The 20,456-nt window shown below is 47.5% G+C and overlaps 1 protein-coding gene across 1 annotated transcript in view; it reads left to right on the plus strand.

Moving 5' to 3' along the window:
• STT3B (staurosporin and temperature sensitive 3-like b) overlaps positions 1 to 18,472 on the plus strand; it is a 35,584-nt gene extending 17,112 nt beyond the window's left edge. The window contains exons 5-6 of the mRNA XM_086486935.1: positions 17,502 to 17,561; positions 17,907 to 18,472. Coding sequence (XP_086343061.1) covers positions 17,502 to 17,561; positions 17,907 to 18,036 — 190 coding nt within the window. The 3' untranslated portion in view covers positions 18,037 to 18,472. The remainder of the gene's footprint in view (positions 1 to 17,501; positions 17,562 to 17,906) is intronic.
• Positions 18,473 to 20,456: the final 1,984 nt, after the last annotated feature.

The following is a 20,456-nucleotide window of genomic DNA, read 5'->3' on the forward strand; positions in this document are numbered from 1 at the left end:
TCTCTCTCTCTCTCTCTCTCAGTTCAATTGTTATTGAAGTGCTAAAAGTCTGTTCAAGTCTGTTCTTTTCTATTGGCACGTGGTGCCCGTCTTGTGACAGTGGTATCAGAGCATTAGGCGTGTGCTTTTCTGAAAGCATACCGGTCCCACAAAAGAGTAGACAGAGCATTCCATAGACTTCTGGCTGGAATTTATTCGAGGTATCTCCGGCAGACTTAGTAGCCACTTTTGGCTGGAATTTATTCGAGGTATCTCCGGGCTCCAACCCAGACTTAGTAGCCACTCCCACCCTTACTTCATCGCGCATCGGGCACGCTCCCGTCTTCACCGCTCATGTCTTACAGAGCATAAGCCAATTAAGATCACTTGCAAGAGAAGGATCCAGATTTGTTTCAAGTCACTATTTTTCTCAGAAGCAGTGCCATGCAGATGTTGATGTCTACAACTACCAAGCAGCATACTCCAAGTACTTGGCAAGCTTTCAAGAAAAAAATTTGCCCGATGTTATATGGTTTCTGACATCTTCCTTCGGAGTGCAACTTCTGGCAGAGTGGGGTATCCTGAAATGCTTGCCATGGAAACCCTAGCAGATTATATCTTGAAATTTCTCGACATCTCTCAATAGATGTCTCTTCACGATCAGATGACCTTGGAGGTCTAGTGCGATTGCTATCTTGGGACTACCATCGCCGCCAAAGAAACACTGTCTGTCCAAGAGCTGATGGACCATGCTGTGCTCGGCTACGACCTTATGGAAGGAACCTAACCCTAATTTTTAATGTAGGTTTCAGGATGGAAAGTTAGTCGACTTTTCGAGCTCGATTGATGTCGAGATTGCTTTTAAAGTTTGAAATCTGTTTGAGAACTTGTTTGATGATCTTGTTTGGAATTTGTTTGAAGTGGATGGTATCTGTTTTGAACTTGTCTTGGTGCCGATTTGAATTGTTTGACTCTGGTTTTAATACTGGTTTCAATGATTGGTGATTTTACTCCCGGGTGGAGTGGTGAGAAATTATGTTTGAGAATGCTTGTTCATACTCATGGCCCGGACCCTTGTGGTTATTTGCGGGGGGAGTATTGAATGATTGAAAAGTGCTGTTTTTTTACTTATGGCCCGGACCCTTGTGGTTATTTGCGGGGAGTATTGAATGATTGAAAAGTGCTGTTTTTTTACTCATGACCCGGACCCTTGTGGTTATTTACGGGGGGGGGGGGGGGGGGGGGGGGGGGGGGGTATTGTTGTTGTGACTCCCGGCCCGGACCTGGATGGTTATGGGGGAGGAGTATTAAGAAGTCTGAGCAGTGGTTACTCTCAACACCTCCAAACGACGCAGGCTGCTGTCTGGGGGGCGTTTGGTTGTAAAAGGCCTCTATATCTCCCGGCTCGGACCTTTTTAGGTTATGCGGGAGGAGTGATGAGGGAGTCGTTGAATATCTCCCGGCCCGGATCTTGTTAGGTTTTATGCTTCTAGCATATGTGAGCATTTGTGTTGCATTGTGATGTGCCAACCACTGAATATTCCTAATTGGATGAGATTGCCTGGGTATGTATTTTTAGTGCATCAAGACACCCGTAGAAGATCAGTATGGTCTGGGTGTGATGGCGAATTTTACTACGCCGAAATATCAAGAGTTCCGATCTGGAGAAAGAAGAAGCTAACCCCTTGATCAAAACAGCCGAAAGGAGAAGCTAACTCCTTGATCAAAAGAGCATAAAGGAGAAGCTAACTCCTTCATAAAAAGAGCAAACTGGTTGTCCCTCGGAATTTTTTAGCTAACTTGAGTTGTTTTGCAAATATGTTGTAATTGCGGACAATTACTCTCTTTCAAGAAGGGGAGATGTAAAAAACTGTTGACGTGTCAAAGCCCTGAAGAATGGAGTCAACTTGCAGATGTCGGCCAAGGGGCCTAAACCCTAAGAAGAACAAGTAACAGAAGAAGTAGTCCTACCAACTTATGGGGACCCCGTTCGATGGGGCCCAAGTGACAAAAGGATTAAATTAAAGCAGGACCCTCACACACACAGAAACTGATGACGTGGCAGAATTCCGAAAATTGCGCTGACATGATGACATGGCAGGTTGTACGGATTTCCGCGTTTTGCATTGGTTGATGACGTGGCAAGCTGTACGATTGCCATGATTTACGCTGGCAGCTTTTTGACTTTGTTTTTGGACCAGATGTTTTTAAGTTTGAAGGCTTTTTACTGTAACTGCTTTTCAGGCCAAGGGCCTTTAAATATGAGGTTAGGGCTCATTCCCTGGCATGCTTCCTGGAGAAGGTGCAGAGTCTGGAGTACCGGCTTGTATTGTGTTGATGCAGTATAAAGAAATACCGAAGGGGGCGCCAAGGTTTGGGGCCAATACTCTCTGGGGTGGAATTTCGCCACTCTGTGTCACGTGTCGTCTCTCTCTCTCTCTCAGTTCAATTGTTATTGAAGTGCTAAAAGTCTGTTCAAGTCTGTTCTTTTCTATTGGCACGTGGTGCCCGTCTTGTGACCGGGGGGGGGGGGGGGGGGGGGGTGGTTTACCCATCTTCAACCCTCATTGTCTCTCTTCTCTCTCTTTGGTGTTTGTTATATATTCTAAGTTTTATGATGCATAAGAAATAAGCACTCTTTGTTGGTACGGGGTGCATACACTGCTTGTGGGACAATGTTGACGGACACTAAGACGAGACTTGTGTGGTCTGATAGCAATAGGTGGACTCAAGTTCAAGATAATGAGTTATCTTCAATCTCATATTGATTGGGACTCGAGTAATGTGAAGGTCCTGTCTGCATTGTTTAGGCACTCACAAATGAGATCTTCCCTGCTGTATAGGCCTTGGAAATTGCAGGTGAGATGTGGTCAAAGCTCGAAAATATTTTCGATCGAGACTCTACTATGCGAGAGATCACCCTTCTTGGAGGTTGTTTTCCCATACAAGCTTTAAGCCTGGACTTCCATGCAATCATTCTTTTTGAAGGCAAAGGTTATCCATGGTCAGTACTCCGCTATGGAAAGTGTATTGACTAGTATTGAGTTAGTTGCCTTGGTATTTACAAAGTTGGGTGAGGAGTATGAGATGGCTGCAAATGCATTACACTTCCAATTACGAAATAAAAGCTGAGTTTTGACAATCTCAATCCTTTATTATTGAGGAGAAAGTCGTCTTATTCTTCCAAGACATGGTTCGAGTTTTTACAGGTGATGAGTCAACACATGCTACATCAGAAATTAAAAAGAAGTCTTGAATCTGGCTTTACAATTGTGGAAATCGTGGTCATTTGTCTTGGGATTGCGCATCCAAAGGCAAAGGCAAGAGCTCTCAAAAGGACAAAGGCAAGGCGAGCTTGAAGCATAGTAGCTTAAATACGCATATTTTATTTAAAGTACAATACTCTGCGTTTTGAAACGTTTTGTACGTACTACCGATAAAAGATGCAGAACCTTTTAAAATTGGGGGATCCCAGATTTTGACTCATGAGTGACGAGTCATGGCGATAGATACCATGTTGTTTGTTGGGTTTGGATCTTTGTTATAGATTCATGTTTTGTGACCTTTCGAGAGGCTCGACTTTTTTTGGATGGTTGTGAATGGCAAAGAGTCTTTCTTGTGAAAGTCTCTCTCTCTCTCTCTCTCTCTCTCTCGTCTTGAGCATTGTGTTTTAAGTGTACTTTAATCTTTGTACATTTCAATTGTCAATCAAATTACGTGCAAAACTAGATCTTCAAGTGGGTCACGTGGACTTAATAATTGTAAGGAATACTTAAAAAAAAAACCAATGTATTTATTTTTATCCGTGAAAAATACATCTAGTACGCATATTATATGCCCTGTATTAAACATCCCGTCTCGTATCATAGCTGCTATGGCTTGAAGGCAACGGAGCTTGTTGGTGTGGTGCAGACCACATTGGCAAAAGCTCAAGCTTTCTAGTCCTGTGGTAGGTGCCGCAACATGCTTTAGCCAGAGGGAGGCACGTGAGCGGCAAAGACGGGCAAGTGGTGCTCCCAATACCTTATCTGAACCCATAAGTCGGAGTTCAAGTCATCGGTGTTCGGACCCGTTTGTTGCAGGTCAAAGCACATTGTATCTGCCAAGGAACCAACATGACTTATAGAAAACACTATGGAGACAAGTCATTGTTGTTGGCACAATAATGGACAGGACGTGTTCGAGAGTTCATTGTCTTGAAGAATCATGAATGTGATGTCACACGAACGGGGATTCTTGGAGGTGCTGTGGTCAATGAGGCGATTGGTGTTCAAGATGGAATAATCATCATGGTGAGAAGCTAGTGGTTGCAATTTCCGAGGTGTGTCCAATAGTTGGCCACTGTCGGAGTATCCATGGAGGTGTTGAAGTTATGCATCTCAAGTGAATGTCGTATGTGGTCCTATGTATTTATTCGTTTTTTACATATTTGACAAGATGAAGTGGGTCGGGCAATTCAGTTGAGGGGTCTCTCTCTCTCTCTCTCTCTCTCTCTCTCTCTCTCTCTCTCTCAGTTCGGTCTAAGCAAAGGGAGGAGAAGGCAAGGGCATCAAGGAGAGCGCTCTCTCTCTCTCTCTCTCTCTCTCTCTCTCTCTCTCTCTCTCTCTCTCTCTCTCTCTCTCTCTCCCCCCCCCCCCCCCCCCCCTCGCTCGCGCGCGGTCCCTACACCCCCGCCCCCTGCTCTCCTGCTCCCCCTGCACGTGCCCCCCGCTCGCACGCTGACCCTGCACCCCCGCCCCCTGCTCCCGTCCTCTGCTCACGCGCTGCCCCCTGCACCCCCGCCCTCTGCTCGCGCGCTACCCTTGCACCCGCCCCCTGCTTGCAGAGTTGTGTCTATCGCGATGTCTCTCTCTCTCTATCGCGCTAGGTCTATCGCGATCTCTCTCTCTCTCTCTCTCTCTCTCTCTCTCTCTCTATATATATATATATATATATATATATATATCGCGCTATTAATTTTTTTAACGTACTAACTTTTTAACCCCCATTTTTTAAGTCTATCGTTTCTTAACTTTAAGTTTGAAGTCTATCGTGCTGCCTCTCTCTCTCTCTCTCTCTCTCTCTCTCTCTCTCTCTCTCTCTCTCTCCCCCGTGCGCCCCCCCCTCCCCCCCCCTCTCTCTCTCTCTCTCTCTCTCTCTCTCTCTCTCGTCCGTACTCTATCGCTGCCCCTCCCTTGCCATACCTCTTCGCGTTCCCCCACCCGCCCAGCTACCACGCCACGTGAGCTTAGTGGCTCTTTGTCGGACGACGATCAAGCATGAGGAAGCGGAACGATAAAGCCGACCCCCTAGAGGATGCCATTCAAAAGTGCAGAGGAAATGACGAAGACCATTACCAAGATGAACGGCAATCTCTTGGGCACAATAAACATGCTCGAAGGACGCGTGCTGATCCAAGAGAGCAAGATAAATACGCTGGAAGACCGAGTGACGACTCAGGATGAAGAGATTGCGTCACTAAAGAAAGACCTCGCCGAAGCACGATCAAGAAACACACTGGAAGAGGGCGAACTGCAACCCTCAGTGTTCGAAGAAATCAACACGATCAAGGAGCAAGTACGGGCCATCAAAGAGGGAGAAGAGCAACACAAAGAGATGACGACTTCTTGGGTGGATGTTCTTATCAAAACTCAACAGAAGGCGGATGAAGCCGAGAAATGGATCAAGGTGGCCAAGAAAGGAAAAGGCAAGGAGATAACGCCCACGTCCACTGAAACCGGCCCATAGGGCGGTAGGCGTTGGCTTTCACCCGAAATTCTTTACTTTAGACACACACAGAGCACTTTGCAAAGGAGACCTGTAACAGGAATTAACACTTAATCACACACACGGCTCGGAAGCTAGAATGCTTTGAGCAGACGCCGACAACCTGTAGGCCCCAAAATTGGCGCCCGTTTCGGTATTTCTTTATCCTTTAGGAGGGTGAAGTACAAAGAAGAGTCCTGGGAATCCTTTGACTGTATCCCACTAGATACCGCCTGTTTTGGCCAAATTTCGGCAGCATAATGCAAAACTCTTCTGTGTCCACATACGACTGAATATGCAGACGCAACTTTCCAATGATGGGAGTAACACACTCTGAGTAGCCAGGACATGCTAACCCTGCCTCTGCTGTGTACCCCATCTCTTCGGCTCTGATGCCCAGCTTCATAGCTAACTCTGGTGAGATAAAGTTGGCTTTGGCACCTGGATCAAAGAAGATGAGTGTCGTCTGATCCCTAACTTTACCCCATGCCCTGCATAACTCACTGGCATCTGTGCTGGGCCTGTCACCCACCATGTCTGGCATTAAACCTGCCGTGGGTTTTGGCTTCTTGCCTTTCTGATCTTCTTTATCCTCTGAGTCAGTTGGCCTTTTCCTTTGTGGACAATTGATAGAAAAGTGACCAGGTTGCTCGCATATAAAGCATTTGTTCTAAGCCATTAGGACCTTCTTTTCCTCGAGCGACTTGCGCACAAAAGGCTTCCTTTTCTGTTTCTTTGCCTGTGCTCCAGAAGTCCCGGCTGAATCCTTGTCTTTGGTGGCCTTTTCTAACCCCTGTGATGCGTCAGGAGCCGTTTTCACAAAGGGCTTCTTCGCTGAATTTTTCTTTTGGTGCCCTCCTTTGTCACTGCTCGGAAATCCACTGTCCTCTCCTTTCAACAAGGCAAGACCAGTGTTCGCAACTTCCATAAGTTGAGTAAGGGTAGCCACTCTGTTCTTTGTACAGTAATCGCAAAGCCCTTTAGGCAGCCCACAACAGTACTTTTCTATCTGCTCTGTCAGTGGCACAAATCTGTATGAGGTCATTGAGAGTAACGCTTTACAAAACCTCCTATTGTACTCCAGCAAGCTCTTGCACGAAGCTGAAGTAAGCTGGTGCCAATCTGTCATGACGTCGGCTTCAAATTCATTTGACAGCCAAGCAGATGCAAACATTTGCTTGAAGTAAACCCAAGTGGCGGGTGCCTGTCCTTGCATTAACAATGTCGTCCACCATGTAAGCGCATTGTCCTTTAAGAAAGTGGCAGCTTTCCTGACCTTCGAGGCCTCTGTAAAGTTCCCTCCCGCATAAGTTGTATCAAACTGTTGGAGGAAAGTGAGGGCCTTTGTCTTATCCTCGAAACCACTGAAGGTACTGAACTTTACCGTTGCACCACCTTCTTTGTAAGCCTTCGGCTTCTCTAGTGCCCCCAAGTTGTCATACGGAATGGTCTGCAACATGGGCACTGTAGTAGGCATGATCGGCACGTCTTGGCCATTCACATTTTGCGTCAGAGGTGCGATAGCTGGCTGCTGTCCAGAAAAACCAGCCATGCCAAAATGACCCTGTGGCACCCCAAACTCGCCCTGGTTGCAGTGGAAACCTTGCTGCATGCCGATACTACCATACATGGGGTTTGGCATGATGCCTTGCATACCCCCGAACACTGTTCGTGGCATGTACGGCTCACTTCCAGGCGCATAACCAGCCATACTTTGGAACACTGATCCACCTCCGAAATACCCAGGATGTACCGTGGGTGGTGGAAAAACTGAGTGCATTGCCTGATATCCAGCTCCCTGTCCATTCAAGACAGCATGCTGGCTCTGAAAGGTGGCGGGCTGAACTGGCATAACCTGTGGAATAGGCGTTCTAGCCACTTGTTCAAGCACGGGAGGAACCTGCTTTGGAGCCCCCGACTCCGCAACATGCGAGTGTTCCCTTTCCTCCTGCGCCACATGAAGTACCTGGGCTTGAGCATCAACAAGCTCCGTACACGGCGTAGGTTGCCTATTTTGCTGTTGCACTGGTGGCGCTTGCAAGAATTCCATAAACCTCGGATTCTGCACCAGCTGCGTACGGAGCAGGTTGCCTATTTTGTTGTTGCACTGGTGGCGCTTGCAAGAATTCCATAAACCTCGGATTTTGCACCAGCCGCTAAAAGACATTCACGGCGGCAACTAACCGAGTCTTGAACGCATCATCCTCAAGTTGCCCAGTCCTAAAGCCCTGTACTACTGGAGGGACATTCACATTGACAGGAGGTACAGACTGACGTGGCCGTGAGCTCTCGCCAATCTCAAAAACCATAGGAATCTCCTGCCTGTCCTTTGAAGAGGAACCCTCTTCCATAATTCCCTTCCCCTTGTCGGCCATAGTGTAATCCCCGCGTTCCTGCACTCTATGTCTTTACCCTAAACAATCCAAGCTCACTCTTTAAGGAAAAAGTGATTGATATCTTGGCGACGGAACCATGAAACCCCAGCCCGTAGGGCGGTAGGCGTTGGCTTTCACCCGAAATTCTTCACTTTAGACACACACACAGAGCACTTTGCAAAGGAGACCTGTAACGGGAATTAACACTTAATCACACACACGGCTCGAAAGCTAGAATTCTCCGAGTAGACGCCGACAACCTGTAGGCCCCAAAATTGGCGCCCCTTTCGGTATTTCTTTATTCTTTAGGAGGGTAAAGTACAAAGAAGAGTCCTGGGAATCCTTTGACTGTATCCCACTAGATACCGCTTGTTTTGGCCAAATTTTGGCAGCATAACAGCCCCAAAACTTGCGCGAAACCAATTCCCCTGCTAGAACTCACTTCTACTGGCGTATACCCTCTATTCCTGCCCAAAAACAGTAAATTCAGCACGCTGTATTTACTGGTTTTTGCCCTATTTTCAGCCCCAAACAGTCCCCTAGCTGTCCTCTGCCAGTGGGGCACGATTCCCAATGGTCTTGGCGTCCGTATGGCTGAAAAACAGTAAAATTACAGCGCATACACAACGCTGATTTTGCACCTGTATGGTGAGGTTATGACCCTCACCAGTGCCTGCTTTGGAGCAGCAGCTAGCTACCCCTGTTCCTGCTCAAGGAGGCTCTTGCCTTAGCACAAAAGCATGAACCCACACAACTGTACATCAGTCAAATGAGTAGCCCTCTTGTGGGGCATCACATAACTGCACGCAGGGGAGAGAGAGAGCAGTGTGTAGTGTGCAGGGCATCACTCCTAGCACCACACTGTACATGAGAGGGAAAGGAAGCACTCCATAGCTCTTAACCTGTGACAAATTGCAAATGAAGCCTCTCCCTTCTCTAAATTCAGCGCCAATTCTTCTGCAAGAGGAAAGTCCATGAAAATGTGACACTTGGCGCATTTACAAGCATTTTCCCGTTTCTGGTTCACTGCTTAAAAATATCCTGACCGGTTGCCCAGTTGACTTCGCGGCAGAGTTGTAAAATGTTCCCCTAGTCATACCGGAGGTAATGACGCGAACACATTTCACGGCCCAAAATAGCCGTTCCCTAAATTTTAGGAGATGCTTCCGTTGGGCTCCCACTGGTCTTCTGACCATCTATCCTCATTGGGACCGCATCCAAAAGTGCAATGTGGCCCAACTGTCGGATACTTTTTGTTGGTAGTCCCACCTTGACTTTACGCCTTAATTGAGTTCACTTCCTAGTATCCACCAACTTGCTAAGTGCGACGGAGGAACCTATATGATCTTGCTCTGAGCTTAGACATCCTCTTACCATACGAATTCTAGTGCCAACCACTACCCATCTGCGGGTGAAACTACCGTTCACATTGGCCATGCAATGTCCGACCGTTTGCTACTTCAAGAAGAGGGTCTCAAAAATAAAACAAAACCCCTTGGAAAGAAACCAACAACTAAAGTTAGCAGTTGCCACGTCCTCGTGACATAGTTAACAGTTGCCACGTCCCCGTGACATCCACACCCACCATCATTAATCAGACACTAGAGAAGGAGCAAAGAAGACGGGTGCGCGCGTTACATGTGAGAATTTGCGGTCTTAAAGACAAAAGCAATGTGGACGAAGAGGTAAAAGAACTCATGGCCTTAATGGGGGTTCATGAGCCGATGCACACAAGAGCATGGCGAGTGGGCAACATAAAGAAAAATGGAAGCAGCGGGGAAACCTCAAAAGAAAGAGCACTCATCCTTCGTTTTCCCTCCATGGAAGCGAAGAAGTCCTTCTTGAAGAAAAGACCAACTCTTAAAGAGAGGGGCATCTTTCTCGGGGATGATCTCACCCTCTCGCAGATCGCTCATATGCAGGAAGTGATGCCGGAGATTAGAGTGGCAAGGAGAAAAGGCAAGATTGCCTTTTACCGAGATGGAAGCGTAGTAATACTAGAACGACGCTCCATATGACGGTGCGAGACTTATGGGACCACACTCAAAGTGGCTGCCTGGAACTGTAATGGATCTATGGGTCTTGATGTGGGTGCTTTTGAGGATAGCTTTACTGGAAGAGACATCATCTTTTACTCTGGGACACACCAGGCCCCCGGGCAATCCATGCCTCACATCAGTGGATACAGGTGGGAGACAGCCTACAGACAGGAGACACGCTCAGAGCATAGAGGACGGGGCTCGGGGGGAGTGGCGGTGTTATTTAAAGAAGATCTGCAGCCATTGATACATATAGCCCGTAGGGATGAGCAGGCTAGGTACATGTGGGTGAGACTGAAAGCAGAGTCAGATAGATATCTTTACATTGCTATTTGCTACTTTCCCCCGAGTACATCAGTCTATGCATCACCCAAAGGACACTCCCCTTTTTCTATTTTGGATAATGACATATGGGAGTTCTCTAGAGATGGTGACATTATCATTCTAGGGGACTTCAATGCTAGGAATGCCCATCACCAGACAGTGTTTTATGATACTTCAGAGGAGACGCTGAGAGAGCTAGATGTTGTAGAGACGGGCCTGTCCAGACTATCACACGATGTGGAATATACTGAGTATGGGCGACACCTGATAGACATGGGCACCGCACATGGATTGGCCATCTTGAATGGCCTATAGAGATTACCTGCTGCGGGAGGTTTTACATGCTTTCCACACAGACATGGAGCCAGCACAGTGGACTATGTTATGGCACAGTCGAATCTCATCTCTAGTATCCAGGATCTCATAGTTGGGCCCAGACCGGTCGGAGTGGCAATGGATCATGCTTTGGTGTCGATGACCATCTCCTTCCAGTTCAGTGTAGCACATAGGCCACGGGTAGCAGCCCCTACTCGGTACACCGTCACACGGGAGACAGATTCTGTATACATGGACGGGATCTACAGACGCCTATGCACTGAGGACCCGAGGCGACCTCTGGAGGAGCTACATACTATACTGACACAGACATTACACGATGCAGCAGCAGAGGCATACCCACACACCCAGCCAGAGCAGAGACGCCGATCAGGGAGCATGCCTCAAAACAGCTGGTACGATGAGGAGTGCCGCCAGACTAGAGCTAGACTTTAGAGGGAGGTGCTTTTGGGGGACGTCACTCCCAGACAGTCACAGATTGACTTCCGACGCTTGGTGCGACGGAAGAAGAGGGCTTTATTGGCTTGACTCGAGCAGGATCTATACCAGCTATTCTTGAGTCAGGACTCGCGTGAGGCGTGACGGCTCTTTCATGAGCAGTCACCCCCCCCCCCCCCCCCCCCCCCCCCTGCTATTTCCTCCACAGAGACTTGGGGTCAGTACGCATCATCTTTGTACACAGTACCTGGACAATCGCCCCTTCCCAACCCCCCCGATCCATGCCCACAGACATGTGCTTTTTTCACCGCTGAGATGGTGAAGAAAGCCATTGACAAGATGAGGACTGGAAGGGCATATGATCATGATGGCTTAGTCGCTGAGCATTTCATGCATGCCAAAGACCTGCTAGCAGAGCTTCTAGTTGTTATGTTTAACCGTGGCATGTGTGAGGGTCTACCGGACACTTGGAGCCTATCTGCGATTATACCTATCTTCAAGTCAGGAGACCCCATGGAGCCTGGGAATTATCGCACTATCATGATTGGACACACACTGGCACGGTTATATGCATCCATTCTTGAGCAACAGCTGAGTAGATGGGCAGAGAGGGAAGGAATGCGTGCAGCTGCAGGCAGGGTTTAGGAGAGACTTCTCTACTCTTGATCATATCCTGACACTCAGGGCCATCATCGAGGAGGGCAGATCTCATGGGAGACAGATCTATTGTAGCTTTGTGGATTTCCGCAAAGCTTTTGACACAGTACCCAGAGCTAGATTGATGCGCAGATTACAGGAAATGGGAGTACCCACAGAGCTCATTTGGGGGATCATGGCATTGTACAGATCAGTAGTAGGGCATGTACGCACCCCTGAGGGACTTTCTACACCGGTTCACTCCACTATTGGGGTGAAGCATGGCTGCCCGCTCTCTCCTACTCTTTTCGGTATGTATGTGGATGAGGTTTCTGTCTACATTGAGAGCGATGGTGATAGAGGTGCACAGTTGGCAGGGACATGGATTCCACTTTTGTTATATGCCGATGATATAGTGTTGATCTCCAAATCCCCAGAGGGAATGCAACGTCAATTGGATGCTTTGCATAGGTTTGCCCACGAAAGTGGTTTGTCTGTCAACCTTGGTAAAACCAAAGTTATGGTGTTTAATACCACCCCACAATGGATCAGGAGGTCAGCACCTACATTCACATACGGCCAGGAGACTGTGGAGTACACAGATGCTTACACTTACCTTGGAGTGGTTTTTAGCGGACCTGCATTCTCACTCAGAAGAGCAGCAGAGACCAGACTGACTAGAGCCCACGCAGCATTGGGTAGATTGGAGAAGATGTGTTCGCAGGTTCAGTTTCAGGAGCCCCGGACGAAGCTCTGGCTCTTTGACACTTTGGTGGCTTCAGCATTGCTCTATGGAGCTGAGATATGGGGACCTTCATTAGATCACCACTGGAGACCGGGTCGCATAGATGGATGGGGGAACATGGAGAAACCTCTCGTCTCTATGATCTCGCGGCTCATTAGAGCCAAGGCATCAGTACCACGGGCCATTATCCGAGCAGAGCTAGCGGCTCCCCCACTAGTAGTTGAGGCGCTCACCAGATCAGTCTCCTTCATAAACCGCACATGGGAACTTCCTAGAGACAGATATGCTGGCATTGCACTTGAGTCCTCTCGACAGTTAGCCATGCAAGGAGATACAACATGCTGGTATGGGGAGATGGCATCATGGTTTGAGGCGCATGGGTTCAGCATAGACAGGCTGCCACCATTCCAATACTCATTGGATGCACCATCCCTCACTCTTACACAATCAGAGATCACCAAGCTCATCGGCCAAGACCTGACCCAGCTAGACACCAGGAGGACATGGACATTGGATACAGCCAGCACAGGAATTGGGCACGAAGATGGCTTTCTACAAAGACCACCTTCTCCAGCTTACGGAGGATGGTTTTGTGACGAGACCTAGATACATGGACACCCACTTGTCTCATGGGATACAATGTGCTATTGGCCAGTTACGCACATCTTCTCACCAGCTGCGGATTGAGACTCGGAGATACAGCGGAGTACCAGCAAAGGCCAGGATATGCCCCTTGTGTGACATGGAGCCTGAGACAGAGTTGCATTATACATGCTGCTGCCCCGTCTACTACGAGATACGAGGCCGCTTCCATTGCTTGTTCAGAGAGGGTTTTGGATCACTCTCAAGAGTCATGGGATATGAGGATCAGAGATGCCTGGGTTTGTTCTTGCTCGAGCTGCACAGACACAGAGACAGCCTGATGAGTGGCAAGGCTAGCCAGTCTCAAAGACAGATCACAGACTTCTTTAGAAGAGCCACGGGACAGCCGCAAGAGCCACTCCCACAGCAGAGCTCCCCCTCGTCTCACACCAGAGGCACATTGATCGACCGAGCGACTGAACTGGGGAAATCCAGGCGCCCACGACTGCGGAGGACTACAGAGCATCGATGGAGGCTACATCAGAAGATTCGGAGCACTCTGGCCAGGCATGCACGACGCGCGGTCAGACTACTAACCATGGAGGAGATTGATGAGATCCGCCAACGACCGATGCTAGATCTCCTGTGATTCAGCTATCCCAGCTAGCTGCTTAGTTCACACCTAGCAGTTTAGGATTCCATAGTATTTTATTTTGTCATTTTGTCATCTTGTTACTCTGACTTTGTATCAGATCCGCCACATTGTAACTTTCTGGTCTCATAGGTCACTTTGGCCTTTTTGAAGACGTTAGTATAACATTTCATTTCATTTCATTTCATTTCTCTCTCTCTCTCTCTCTCTCTCTCTCTCTCTCTCTCTCTCTCTCTCTCTCTCTCTCTCTCTCTCATGCTCTGGTGTCGATGACCATCTCCTTCCAGTTCAGTGTAGCACACAGGCCACGAGTAGCAGCCCCTACTCGCTACACATTCACACGGGAGACGGATTCTGTATACATGGACGGAATCTACAGACGCCTATGCACGGAGGACCCGGGGCGACCTCTGGAAGAGCTAACTACTATACTGACATAGACATTACATGAGGCAGCAGCAGAAGCATACCCACACACCCAGCCTGAGCATAGCCGCCGATCAGGGAGCATGCCTCAGAACAACTGGTACGATGAGGAGTGCCGCCAGACTAGAGCCAGACTTCAGAGGGAGGTGCTGTTGGGGGACGTCACTCACAAACACTCACAGATTGACTTCCGACGCTTGGTGCAGCGGAAGAAGAGGGTTTTTTTGGCTCGACTCGAGCAGGATCTATATCAGCTATTCTTGAGTCAGGACTCGTGTGAGGCGTGGCGGCTCTTTCATGAGCAGCCCCCCCCCCCCTTGCTATTTCCTCCACAGAGACCTGGGGGCAATACGCATGATCTTTGTACACAGTGCCTGGACAGCCGGCCCTTCCCAACCCCCCCGATCCATGCCCACACGCATGTGTCTTTTTCACCGCTGAGATGGTGAAGAAAGCTATTGACAAGATGAAGACTGGGAGAGCATATGATCATGATGGCCTAGTCACTGAGCATTTCATGCATGCCAAAGACCTACTAGCAGAGCTTCTAGCAGTTATGTTTAACCGGGCCATGTGTGAGGGCCTACCAGACTCTTGGAGCCTATCTACGATCGTACCTATCTTCAAATCAAGAGACCCCATGGAGCCTAGGAGTTATCGCACTATTATGATTGGGCACACACTGGCACGGTTGTATGCATCCATTCTGGAGCAACAGCTGAGTAGATGGGCAGAGAGGGAAGGAATACGTGCAACTGGGCAGGCAGGATTCAGGAGAGGCTTCTCTACTCTTGACCATATCCTAACACTCAGGGCCATCATCGAAGAAGGCAGATCTCATGGGAGACGGATCTATTGTAGCTTTGTGGACTTCCGTAAAGCTTTCGACACGGTACCCAGAGCTAGACTGATGCGCAGACTACAGAAAATGGGAGTACCCACAGAACTCATTTGGGGGATCATGGCATTGTACAGATCAGTAGTAGGGCATGTACGCACCCCGGAGGGACTTTCTACACCGGTTCACTCCACTATTGGGGTGAAGCAGGGCTGCCTGCTCTCTCCTACTCTTTTCGGTATGTATGTGGATGAGGTTTCTGACTACATTGACAGCGATGGGGATAAAGGTGCTCAGTTGGCAGGGACATGGATTCCACTTTTGTTATATGCTGATGACATAGTGTTGATCTCCGAATCCCCAGAAGGAATGCAACGTCAATTGGATGCTTTGCATACGTTTGCCCACGAAAGTGGTTTGTCTGTCAACCTGGGTAAAACCAAGGTTATGGTGTTTAATACCACCCCACGGTGGATCAGGAGGTCAGCACCTACATTCACATACGGCCAGGAGACTGTGGAGTACACAGATGCTTACACTTACCTTGGAGTGGTTTTTAGCGGACCTGCATTCTCACTCAGAAGAGCAGCAGAGACCAGACTGACTAGAGCCCACGCAGCATTGGGTAGATTGGAGAAGATGTGTTCGCAGGTTCAGTTTCAGGAGCCCCGGACGAAGCTCTGGCTCTTTGACACTTTGGTGGCTTCAGCATTGCTCTATGGGGCTGAGATTTGGGGACCTTCACTGGATCACAACGGGAGGCCAGGTCGCTCAGACGGATGGGGGAACATGGAGAAACCTCTCGTCTCTATGATCTCGCGGCTCATTAGAGCCAAGGCATCAGTACCATGGGCCATTATCCGAGCAGAGCTAGCGGCCCCCCCCACTAGTGGTAGAGGCGCTCACCAGATCAGTCTCCTTCATAAACCGCACATGGGAACTTCCCAGAGACAGATATGCTCGCATAGCACTTGAGTCCTCTCGACAGTTAGCCATACAAGGAGATACAACATGCTGGTATGGGGAGATGACATCATGGTTTCAGGCGCATGGGTTCAGCATAGACAGGCTGCCACCATTCCAGTACTCATTGGATGCACCATCTCTCATTCTTACACAGTCGGAGATCACCAAGCTCATCCGCCAAGACCTGACCCAGCTAGACACCAGGAGGACATGGATACAACCAGCACAAGAACTGGGCACGAAGATGGCTTTCTACAGAGACCACCTTCTCCAGCTTACGGAAGATGGTTTTGTGATGAGACCCAGATACATGGATACCCACCTGTCTCATGGGATACGGTGTGCTATTGGCCAATTACGCACATTGTCTCACCAGCTGCGGATTGAAACTGGGAGATACAGCGGAGTACCAGCAGAGGCCAGTACATGCCCCTTATGTGACATGGAATCTGAGACAGAGCTGCATTATACATGCTGCTGCCCCGTCTACTACGAGATTCGAGGCGGCTTCCATTGCTTGTTCAGAGAGGGTTTTGGACCACTCTCAAGATTAATGGGATACGAAGATCAAAGATGCCTGGGTTTGTTCTTGCTCGAGCTGCGCAGACACAGAGAGAGCCTGATGAATGGCGAGGCTAACCAGTCTCAAAGACGGATTACAGACTTCTTCAGAGCAGACACGGGACATCCGCAAGAGCCACTCCCACAGCAGAGCTTCCCCCCCGTCTCACACCAGAGGCACACTGATTGACCGAGCGATTGAACTGGGGAAATCCATGCGCCCATGACTGCGCAGGACTATACAGCATCGACGGAGGCTACGTCAAAAGATTCAGAGCACGCTGGCGAGGCATGCACGACGCTCGGTCCGACTACTAACCATGGAGGAAATTGAGGAGATTCGCCAACGACCGATGCTAGATCTTTTGTGATTCAGCTATCCAAACTAGCTGCCCTTTTTTGCTTAGTTTTCGGCTTAGCTCACATCGACCAATCTAGAATCCCATAATATATATCTTTGTTTTGTAATGTTGTTAGGTTATTTTGTTACTCTGACTTTGTATCAGATCCACCACCTTGTAACTTTCTGGTCTCATAGGTCACTATGGCCTTTTGAAGACGTTAATATAACATTTCAGTTCATTTCATTTCTCTCTCTCTCTCTCTCTCATTCCTTCTTCCGCTGTGAGTGCACTTCTGACATGATCCACATCTCCCTTTTGAGGAGAGAATACTCGGACTGCCATTTAGTTGGGAGGTGATAGTTTATATTCCCTCAGTTCACTTTGTATTATAGTCTGGCAAACGTAATAAGGGATAGGGAGTATGGTGGCATGGTCTATGGGTATTTTTGCTTGTAAATGTTTTGGGTCATTTCGATTCTCAGCTTTCATAACCTTTCCTCTCCCTTTTCTTGCAGGTATAAACTGTGCTACTACAGATTTGGAGAGTTGATGACTGAATATGGCAGACCACCTGGGTAGGCCTTAACATCATCAATTTCATATGTTTTGTGCTCATTTTGGCATGCGGGCAAGTATTGAGTTGGAGAAGATTGTTAAAGATTGTTAAGGGGTTATCAAAAAAGGAAAAGTGTCGGTATTCTATGAAGCTCTTGCATTTGTGTCACGATTAAAGACTAATAGAATTTTTAGCTACATTTTTTGGCTGCAAGACCTACTTCATTGGGGACCATGCATTTGGGCTCATTTTTTATGATTGCTCCATGTAGCATCTGCTTGATACATTGTGGCCTAGAATTTGCTCAAAAATAATTTGCCTGGATTGCATTTATGCACGAGTTGTGTTGCTTTCTGTACTGTAGGTGGGATCGAGCCAGGGGTGTCGAAATTGGGAACAAGGACATTGTTTTACATCACTTGGAAGAGGCATTGACAACTTCAAACTGGATTGTCAGAATCTATAAAGTAAAGCCCCCTAAAAATAGGGCATGATTGGCTTTGGAAGCTAATAGCAGAATGGATAGAAGTTTTGTCGAGAAGGCTGTCTCATTCTGGAAAGTTTCACAAAATAGATACATGGCAATATGTCATAAAGTAGGTGTATGAGTGACCGGTCACCTTGGCTTTTGTGGAAGTGGCAATTCCAGGGGCAAATAGACGTATTATCATGGTAATAGTGCTGTCGATGCCTTGTATGAGTGCTCTATAAGGTTGTTGGGTGCATGCAACCGTTGCACATATCTTGAACATGAGAGAACGAGCTTGTGTTTTTGTGGACTTGTAGTTTGTCCCATGTTGGCTTTGTAACGGCTGGAATTACTATGAAGACCTGTTTTTTCTTCACGCTGCAGCATTTGCATCATGGAAGGCGCATGTTGTGCCACTTCGATTTTGAGACTGTAGTTACCAATCGAAACAGTTTTTGTTACCTGTTGGTTTTGAAGGTATAAGTTTTTTCTGGTATGTAATAGCAAAAATCAGCATTTTGTTATCTGGCGAATGGGGAGGAATAGAAGCAAAATTTTGATGTCGTAGTAACAATTTCAAGAGCACGAAAGATGTATCGGACTGGTCTTGAACTCGAGATCTGTTATTCAAGAGGGAAATAAGATAACCATTTACCACACTGGGTGAGAACTTGAAGCCATTTCCATGCGTTTCAATAAGATAACCAATCTACCACACTGAGTGAGAACTTAAAAGAGGGCTTCCCATGCTTGCCATTTCCATGCGTTTCACAGGCCCACATTCAATGCAGTATTATCAGCTGCTGAATTGGAGGGTTCTTCACCCACCCCATACATTCATTCCTTACTCTCCTCACTTTCAAGGCCAGGGCACTCACATCTTTTGACGTGTTCAAATTATTTGATCTATTGAATGCTTTTCTGGGTTAGTCTCACTCATTGAAGTGCCCTTTGTGTTGCTTGGAGCTGTAGTTGTTGCGAAAGGATGTACTGTTAATCTAAAACCCTCTCTAGGAAAATTGTGAAGGGGTTTTATTAGTTTGGCGAGTAAAGCGGGATGACCCTTTCCATTATCCACACCTTAGTTGGCGTGTCCAGCTATCAACATCTGGAGTTCCTTATCTTTCGTTGGTACCCTTCCTCTGTTAGTGGGCTCTCTCCTTTAACTGCTTTTTTTTTCTTTGTTTTGCATCTCTCTCTCTCTCTCTCTCTCTCTCTCTCTCTCTCTCTCTCTCTCTCTCTCTGTGTGTGTGTGTGTGCGTGCGTGTGTGTGTGTGTGTGTGTGTGTGCGCGTGGCTAGTTCATGTGTGAACGTGAACACACAATTCGAGATCCTAGCGAGACACTAAGTATCCGATTATCTTTGTATAAAAAATGTGGTATCTTGCACCCTAACATTCTCTAGATGGGCTCAATGATCATTAGGTGTACACGCCAAAGGACTCCCCTACCTTCAGGGCTCCCTCTTGTAGGGGCTAATTTGTGAGCTTACATTCTTGTACTACCTGGTTGTCCTACCCACTTTTCTACTGAAGAGCACTTTTCGTAACCACTTTCAAGTGTTGGTTAGTAACACATGTCTAGTTATTGGGTTATCTTTGAAATACTTTATTACCATGAACGCTAATCTAATCAACCTTCCCAACAATTGGTATCAGAGCCACAATATGGTACTATTGTAAGGGATGACCTTGCCAATGGCCGTTAACTACTCGTTGAGATACCTCCATATCATCATCCTCGTTCACAACCTTAGACTTTAGCTCCTTGCACATATAAGCAATTTTTGCCAAATTAGGACTTGCATACAAAAAGAAACTAGTTTGTCCCATGCTAGTTTTGTTGTTTGTAATGGAGCACTTAACGGAAAGAGCAATCAACGCATGAGCTTGCGGATCCTCAACATCTCGACGTGCCTTCTTAGTAGTAGGCAAAACAACTCAGTATGAGAATTGCTAGAACCTACCCCACTGTCCAAAGAATTTGTATCCACAACCTGGTCTTACATCATAACTGCACACAATGTTCCAACAACCCTTTATAGCTGGCTATCATACTTGTACATATTTTCCTAGTGGTGGGACGTATGGCATGGGGCATATATATTAGATAGTGCACACTTTATATAATTTGTTATTTGCAATGCAAAGTCTCTCTCTCTCTCTCTCTCTCTCTCTCTCTCTCTCACACTCACACACACACACACACACACACACAATCTCTGTTGTGTGCCCTCTCTGCATTAATAAGCCATTTTCAAGACACTTAGAATCTATTATTTGTGCTGCTTGTCAGTCAGTCAATTCTTTAGTTGGTTCAACAGTATTTTTCAGAAGCAGTGCTTATGGTGCTCGTTGCATTAAGTGATACTTGTGTTGAACTGAAAGGTGGTACAAATAGTGATCAATTTTCGTTAAGGATTAGTCTTGTATGTGAAGGTGATGT

This window comes from Adiantum capillus-veneris, chromosome 17, assembly GCF_014529385.1.
Source record: "Adiantum capillus-veneris isolate H3 chromosome 17, ASM1452938v2, whole genome shotgun sequence".
Lineage (NCBI taxonomy): Eukaryota > Viridiplantae > Streptophyta > Polypodiopsida > Polypodiales > Pteridaceae > Adiantum > Adiantum capillus-veneris.